This window comes from Glycine soja, chromosome 13, assembly GCF_004193775.1.
Source record: "Glycine soja cultivar W05 chromosome 13, ASM419377v2, whole genome shotgun sequence".
In the NCBI taxonomy this organism is placed as follows: Eukaryota; Viridiplantae; Streptophyta; class Magnoliopsida; order Fabales; family Fabaceae; genus Glycine; species Glycine soja.
This window is the reverse complement of record NC_041014.1, coordinates 2,219,937-2,228,389: the sequence shown is the minus strand read 5'-3', so window position 1 is coordinate 2,228,389 and position 8,453 is coordinate 2,219,937. Positions and strand designations below refer to the sequence as shown.

The window sequence follows — 8,453 nt, the reverse complement described above, 5'->3', positions numbered from 1 at the left end:
AATTAAATATACATTAAATTTTATAATAGTAACTTGAATTAAATAAAAAATATTTAATGCATTAAATTTTGTAATAGTAATCCGAATTAAAAAAAATATATTTAATGCATTAATTCGGGTTATGTTTACAAAAATATTTAATGCATTAAATTTTGTAATAGTAATCCAAATTAAATTTTATAATGATAACCCAAATTAAATAAAAAATATTTAATTCGTATATTTTTTTAAAAATAAAAATTATTTACTATCACAATTTTTTTTACTATTACAAAATTTAATATATATTAAATAATTTTTTTTTATTTTGTAATAATAACCTGAATTAAATATGCATTAAATTTTGTAATAGTAAAATACAAAATACACAATAATCTAAAAATTTAAAAATCAAAAAAGCAAATTAACTCGCGGAAGAAGGTTCTTCCACAGTTGAAAATAACAACAGCGGAAGAACCTTCTTCCGTGCGATCTCGCGGAAGAACCATCTTCCGTGGCTTCCTGTGGAAGAAGTTCTTCCGCAAGATGGCACGGAAGAAGGTTCTTCCGCAGTTCAAAATTGCGTTTTTTAAACAAGGGCAGTTTTGTCCTATCACATAATTGCTGGGTGCACCAACAATTTTGCTGGGTGCACCTAGCAACTCCCTAAAATTTTTCATCCGTTTTTTGTCCTCTTAAAATTTTAATGTCATTTTTTGGCTTGCAACTAGGTTCGGTTATATCTGGGCATGTGCCTGATGCCTATCCACCAAAAATTGAACATGTGTGTAGCTATGTTCATTCTTTCTCTTTCACTTTCTCTTTCCTTTTCTCTTCTATGCTGATCCCCTCCTCCTTTCCACCCACACGCCTCTTCCTTTAGGCACCCTTCACCACGAGCCTTCATTCCCTCCAAACCACCAACATCCTCATCCACCCAAAACTCCATACTTTGTTAAACAATGTTGTCAATGACGATGATGATGAAGCCATGAATGAGTTCTTCTTGCTATTCGTGTTGATAATGCAGAAGGTTAAGGAAGCGTGCTTGGACTCCAACAAGCTCATCGATGACGACATGCTTCTTGCGATTGTCTAGAAGGTTGTGCTGGAAATGGAAAAAGGGCAATATCTCGCTTACAGATCTCGCTCAAATCACTCATCCGTTTCTCTTCTTAAACAAATCTGGTTTCAATTTAATCTATATGGAGGTGACGAAAAACATATTTGGGGGTTAGGTTTGGTGTATTTACTTTCATCTTGGAGCACTAATTTGATGGTTTGTATGATTGGTCATAGATGCATTTAGAATGTTTGTTTCAATTTAATCTATTTGGGGGGTGATGAAAAAACATATTTGGGGGTTAGGTTTGGTGTATTTACTTTTGTAACACCCTGAAATTTTCTTCTATATTTATTTTCCACACATGTAAAAAAAATTTATTGTTAAAAACTAGACAGTGGAAATTTTACACTGTGTAATTTAATTATATAATTGTGTGATTTAATTTATGATTTGTATGATATTAATTCTATAAGTTTAGAGTTAGTTTTATTTATTTTTAGTCGAAATAATTTATTTAGTTAGTTGACAGAAATTTGGAAAACTGTATGAATAAAAAATTCCATCAGTAGCAAAATAACACCATGTATTGAGCGACAATGTAATTTAACTCTGTGTGAGGATCACTTTGGGTACATGTATTCCTAGAGATATTAACACAATAACCTAGGTGATTAAAGTAAGATTTACTAGTTTTGGTAAAAAGCATAAAACCCATTTTTGGCAAATCTTATCCCTTTCATTTTTGGTAGTTTTGCGAAAAGCATAACTACCCATTTGTGGTATGGCTTGGCACGTTCAAATTGGCTTCCAAGGGGGTCATTCAAAGTGTCATAAAGCATTGTTAAAGAAAGGCTACACCATAGCTTATTGGCCTTTGTGAAGAAATTTTTTTTTTTGGAGTCTTATCCCTTCATTTGTGAATGAAATTAAAGCTTGAGTGAGGCAAGTTCAACTGTTCTTCTTCTTCTTCCCAACTGGTCCTTTGTGTGAGCCCTTAAGTCACCAAGTTTAGGTAAATAGGCTTCATTCTTCATCCTAGACTTGATTCTAGTTTCTCTAATAACTTGGAATTGTTATTTGTTTTACTTATGAAGGGAAACTTTGAAAAAAAAAATTGAATATTCTTCATTCTCCTTCAAGATTTCGTGAGTTCTTTAAAAGGTAAAGGGGTCTCTCTAACTCTTGAATCATGTGCTTGTTGTTATGTCCTGTACTTGTGTGCTGAGCTATTTTCCTTGTGTTTTTATGCCCAAAATGAGTTATTTTCATGTTAAAACATAGACTTAACCTTAAATTTCACCCAAATCAGAGTTTCCTAGCAAAAGTTACAAATAAGACAAGTTTAAGGACCTTTAGAAAAATTAAAAATCTACCACGAATTTGGACTGAGAGTTACAATACTATGAACTGTTTTTATTAAAGTTTTGACATAAAAAATGAGTCTTTTAGGTTTGAAAATATAGGATAGCATATAAGATTTACAAAAATCCGACTCCTAGAGCACCGAGAGCGCTAAGAATAAGTTAGGAGCGAAACTGTGAAAAACTGAGTGACAGAGAGAATTTAGATAGTAGATAACCTAACTTTGAAATCCACATCTCTGTATAAATTATCTTAGAATTGTTTATTTCCTGGAACTACTGATTTATTTACTCTATATTGTTGAGATAAATGTGAGATCTGATGACTGATGTATGTTTTGAAAGTACAATATTTCTCTGTCGATAGAATTATTGAAATGTGTGCCTGTATTCTATTATGATTATTGAATGATCAGACCGACAAAGTGTGAACTCCGAAAATTATATTTGTGAGATGAAAATTTATTTTATAATATATATATATTGTCTGCATATTGTTATTTTTGTCTATACGCGTTGTTGTTTGGGTCCGGGGCTGTTCCACCCTTGGCAAATTGATTGTTATGTCTAGTTAGATAGCCATAATTACAATTGTTATGTTGTTCGATTATTTTGTGTGACAAGTGGTTTTTCCGCTTAAGGGGCCATGACTGGTTCCCAGAGAGTAGTACGTAGACTGGAGCCTCGTCTCTCTTTCTAGTTTGTTTGTTTGTTTATACGCATCTGTTGATGTACTTGGCATGAGGACCAAGCACACAATGTAGTGGCAACAAACAAGAGGATTGAATAGAAATTAAGGAACCATTGGTTCTATTTCCTTTGGTGAGAATGTGAGGTTTTGTTGAGGAAGTGGATGATGGACAAAGATACACTAGGGTGTAGTGGCCGGAGAGGTTTGAAGAATCTAGGGGAATTAATGAGTGGTGACTACCCGACATTTGGTGCACTCAGCGCGAGTAACTCACTGGCCTCACTTTTGTACTCTTGACGAGCTCCGAGACTATGCTTTTTGATTTAGGAGATGAGGGGTCAGTGTACGATGTATCCGTATGTAGTGATCGCTCCCGACTATCATACACATGATTTGTAAGACCACCAAGACCTGGGAGGATTGGTGGTAGTAATTGGGCCCAACAGAGAATTGAGTGTGATAGTTACGTGCTTAGGATACGAAAGTGTTGCTTGTTAGACAACCACACACAATGGTCATGTAGATTGTATGTGTTAATTTTGTTTTACTATTGCCAATTGTTTGTGGCATTCGGGGAGCGGAGTACTCACCCTTGCAACCATCAATTTCAGGGGAAGATCATGAAGCATTAGCGGAGGATGCTCAAATGGATCAGTAACTATCGCTACAACTACACGATGGAGGAAGAGGGATGCCTCCATGCACATTTTGGATACATTTGGTGCCATGTTTCGCAGTTAGATGAGCCCCATGTTCCACTGATCACCATAAAGGCAAATGTTTCATATCACTACCCTTACGAGCGTACTTCTCAGCATAATATTGCACATATGATTGTCTACTATGCTTACTTTAGACTTGCTAGACCGCCTAACCCGTTGCGTTTGTGCAATAGTTCTTTGGGCACGATGTCAACGAGAGGCCTAGTAGAACTACCGTCCTCCAGGACACGGCCGTTGAAGTTTACGAGGATGTGAGAGATTTCAACGATGATGAGGATCTCACGTTGTCTGAGATTGCCTACTACCGGGATGTTATTGGTGAAGAGATACCTGAGGGAGAGATGTTTTTATCCGACGAGGAACGTGATTCCTTGGGAGACGAGAGTGACCATTTCAAAGATATGACTTCACCCTAGGTAGTTGTGGGTCCTTGGTAGTGACTGCTTTGAGTGTAGGATGGTTTTCCCTTTTGATGTATATTTGGGGTGGAAAGATTTCTATACTCAGTGATGTAATATTTTGTTGTATAAAACCTTTTGGTGATACTGTGTCATGTTTTAGGAGGGGGGAGGGGGAGGGGGTGATTATTTATTTCTTGTTACGGTTGTAAGATTTCAGTACAATTATGTGTAAACTTTAAGGATCACTGAGACTCAATATGAATATTTATTATTCCTGTTAGTTCTTTTCATCATTTAATTTTGTGCAAGTTCTTTCCTTATACTTCGTACTAAATTATAGCGTTGCAAAAGGACAAAAGAAAAATGGCAACAACTTTCAAAATGTTTCTCTTTTTTCTTATGCATTTTGAGGCGTTACAATAGTGGTATCAAAGTAGTTCGTCCTATCAAGACTGGGGTATGGACTTGTCCATTGTTTGTATTGTGTGCTTTTGTATTCTTGCGAAAGCCAACATACAAGAAGAGTGCTTGTTTGTGTGACTTACTTGGTACTCCAAGTAGGGATTTGTGTGAATTGATTGTTTTGTGATGTGTATATTTGTAACTTATAGGAGTAGTTGCACGCTCAAGGTTATGATTCTTTGAAAAACTAACATAAGGATATTAGGAAATCATGGATGGGAGACCTTACAACACTATTGATCAACTTCTAACTCGTATGACACCAGTGCTACAAACCTTAGTGCAAGACTGTGATGCTAAACTAGTCGAGCATCGGGGTTGTCTACTTTCACTAAGCACAATCAACCCAAGTTTGAAGGCAACTTTGATCTGGACAGAGCCCAGCGTTGGCTTCCAATGTTGAGAAGATTTTCAAAGCTATGGGGTGCTATGAAGAGCACAAGGTCATTTGTGCTACCTACATGTTGAGTGGGGAAGTTGAAAACTGGTGGAAGTTTGCTAGCCAAACTTTACCAAGAGAGGAGGGAGTCATAGCTTGGGACATGTTCAAGGAGAATTTCTTGGAGAATTACTTTCAGAGGGACTTGCATAAGCAGAAAGCGAGGGAATTTCTAGAGTTAAAAGAAGGAAGCATGACTGTGGGAGAGCACGCATCAAAACTGAACGAGCTGATGAAGCACTGGCCATATTACAGAAATGGCAAGAATGGAGAATACATTTATGTCTAGTTTGAGAATGGGTTGAGGACTGGCATCCGCACTGCAGTGAGCATGTTCTAGCTCACTGATCTGTTGACATTAGTAAGAAAATGTTGCATCTATGAGACTAGCGACAAAGGGAAGCAAGTGGAGTCTAAGTTTGGAGGGTCGTATAAGAGAGACAAGAAGCACCACATGCACCAGAAGAAGCCATATCAACGACCAAACTAAGCTCAGGGAGATGGAACAGGGTACATTAACAACAACAACAACTACACCAGTCAGGTTAAGTGTTTCCAATATGGAGGACTGCACTACAAGAGGGACTGTCCACATTCAACCATTGCTTGTGCTAATTGTGGGAAAGCGGGGCACTTACTGAAGGATTTCTAGTTTGCACCTAAGAGGAACGACAACCATGGAAGTGGAGCCAAGGTTGGCTACAAGAACAACAATGGGGTGAAGCCAAAGGTACAAGGAAAGGTGTTTGCAATGAGCGAGTCTGGAGCAACAACATCTAATGATCTCATCTAAGGTAAATGCATCATAAGAGATAGGCTTGTAGATGTGCTATATGATTCTGGAGCCACACACTCACTCATATATTTTGAATGTGTGAAGAGTCTAGATTTTCCTATGTCTTCTTTGCCATATGAAGTTATAGTGTCTACCCCTACTGACAAACCAGTTACTACTTCTAATGCATGCTTAGACTGTTCTGTGATGGTTGACGACAATAATTTCTCTGTGAATTTGATTTTTTTCCCTCTTTCTCATCTTCATGTGGTGTTGGGAATGGATTGGTTATCGTTCAACCATGTTCTTCTCAACTGTAAAAACAAGACCTTGATCTTTGGTGCTTGTGCCCAAGATATCCCAAGATCTTCAAGTTTAGAGATCTCCAACGTGAGTGAAACCAAAAGGGTAGAAAATGTTAAAGCCTTTATGGTTTTATTTTTATCCAATACCAAGGAGTCTCTTGGTATTGGAGGGATGTCTGTAGTATGTGAATTTCCTAAAGTTTTCCCTGAGGATGTGACTAAGTTACCACCTGAGAGGGAACTTGAATTCGCCATAGACCTACTGCTTGGGTCTAGTCCTATATGAATAGCACCATATTGGATGTCTTTGTGGAGTTAGCCGAAGTGAAGGAGCAAGTAAAAGAGTTGTTGAATAAACAATTTGTGAGACAAAGTGTGTCATCGTGGGGAGCGCCAATGCTCTTAGTAAAGAAGAAAAATAGTAGCTTGAGGATGTGTGTGGACTACCGACAACTCAACAAAGTGACAATCAAGAACAAGTATCTGTTACCAAGGATTGATGACCTCATGGATCAACTAAGAGGTGCCTCAGTATTTTGGAAGATTGATTTGTGATTGGGGTACCATCAGATTCAGGTCAAGAAGGAAGATATTCCAAAGACCACTTTTAGAATGCATTATGGACACTATGAGTACTTAGTTATGCCATTTGGTGTGACTAATGCACCTGTTATATTCATGAACCAGATTTTGCATCAATATCTGGACAAGTTCGTTGTAGTATTTATTGACGATATTTTGATATAGTCAAAGAGTTTGGAAGAACACGCGAAGCACCATTGGATAATGTTGCAAATTTTAAAGGAATGAAGACTTTATGCGGAACTCTCTAAATCGAGCAGGTACAATTTCTAGGGCACGTGGTGACGACCAGAGGAATCACTATAGACCTAGCTAAGGTTAAGGCAATGATGCATTGGGCACGACCTACAATGCCTACAAAGATTAGGAGTTTCTTGGGTTTGGCGGGATATTACAGAAAATTCATTGAAGGATTTTCTCGATTGGCATTACCACTAACTAAGCTGACCCAAAAAGGCCAAGAATTAGTGTGGAATGATGCTTGCAAGTTGAGTTTCCAGGAATTGAAGAAGAGGTTGACGCTTGCACCAATCTTGATTTTTCCTGACCTCGAGAAGAAGTTCAATGTGTACTGTTACAGATCAGGACAAGGCTTGGTTGTGTTTTGATGAAATAAAGGAAGGTGATTGCATATGCTTCAAGACAACTGAGATCCCACGAAGTGAACTATCCCACTCATGACTTAGAGCTAGCGGCAGTGGTTTTCGCGTTAAAGATATGGCGACATTATCTCTACGGGTCAAGATTCGAGGTGTTCAACGACTACAAAAGTTTGAAGTACCTATTTGACTAGAAAGAGATAAACAAGAGGAAGAGGAGGTGTATGGAGTTTCTAAAAGATTATGATTTCGAGTTATCATACCATCCCGGCAAGGCAAACATTGTGGCGGATGCTTTGAGAAGGAAGTCATTGCATATGTCCGTTATGATGGTGAAGGAATTGCAATTGATCAAGGAGTTTAGAGACTTGAACTTAGCAGTGGAAGTATGACCAAAGAGCTTGTATTTGGGAATGTTGAAGATCACTAACAAGTTTTTAGTACAAGTTGAAGAGTCCCAACAAGGAGACCAACTCTTACAAGACATGATAATGCAAAAAGAGGAAGGCAACTAATTAGAGTTCCAGCGTGGTGCCAGTGGACTTATCAAGTTCAAAGAGAGGGTGTGCATACCTCAAGTAGACGAGTTGAAGCAAGCGATTCTAGATGAGGCATACAAGAGTAGATTGAGTTTTCATCTTGGATCAACAAAGATGTATCAATACCTTAAGAAGAATTTCTGGTGGAACGGAATGAAGAAAGATGTGGCCAGATACGTAGCAAAATGTTTGACTTGTCGCAAGATGAAGGTTGAACATCAACAAGCTCCTGGAGAAATACAACCATTAGAGATCCCTGAGTGGAAATGGAATAACATTTCAATGGATTTTGTTTCTGGCTTACCGAGGATGAGGCATAATTATGGTGTAATATGGGTGATTGTGGATCAATTAACGAAGTCGTCCTATTTTATTCCCATCAACATGAAGTACAAGTTGGAGAAGCTCATCGAATTGTACATCAAGGAAGTTTTCAAGTTGCATGGAGTACCTTTAAGCATTGTATTTGACAGAGGTCCACATTTTACTTCAAGATTTTGGGTGTGTCTACAAAAAAAGCTTTGGAAATGAA

The 8,453-nt window shown here is 37.7% G+C and overlaps 1 protein-coding gene across 1 annotated transcript; it reads left to right on the top strand.

Annotated features, from left to right (window-relative positions):
* Positions 1–6,016: 6,016 nt before the first annotated feature.
* Positions 6,017–6,487, top strand: LOC114382687. The gene has a single exon (XM_028342261.1). The coding sequence runs from the start codon at positions 6,017–6,019 to the stop codon at positions 6,485–6,487; it is 471 nt and encodes a 156-aa protein (XP_028198062.1).
* Positions 6,488–8,453: the final 1,966 nt, after the last annotated feature.

Bases quoted from the DNA above. Each gene is read 5' to 3' on its own strand.
- LOC114382687 (XM_028342261.1), top strand. From the start codon at position 6,017: ATGTCTTCTTTGCCATATGAAGTTATAGTGTCTACCCCTACTGACAAA.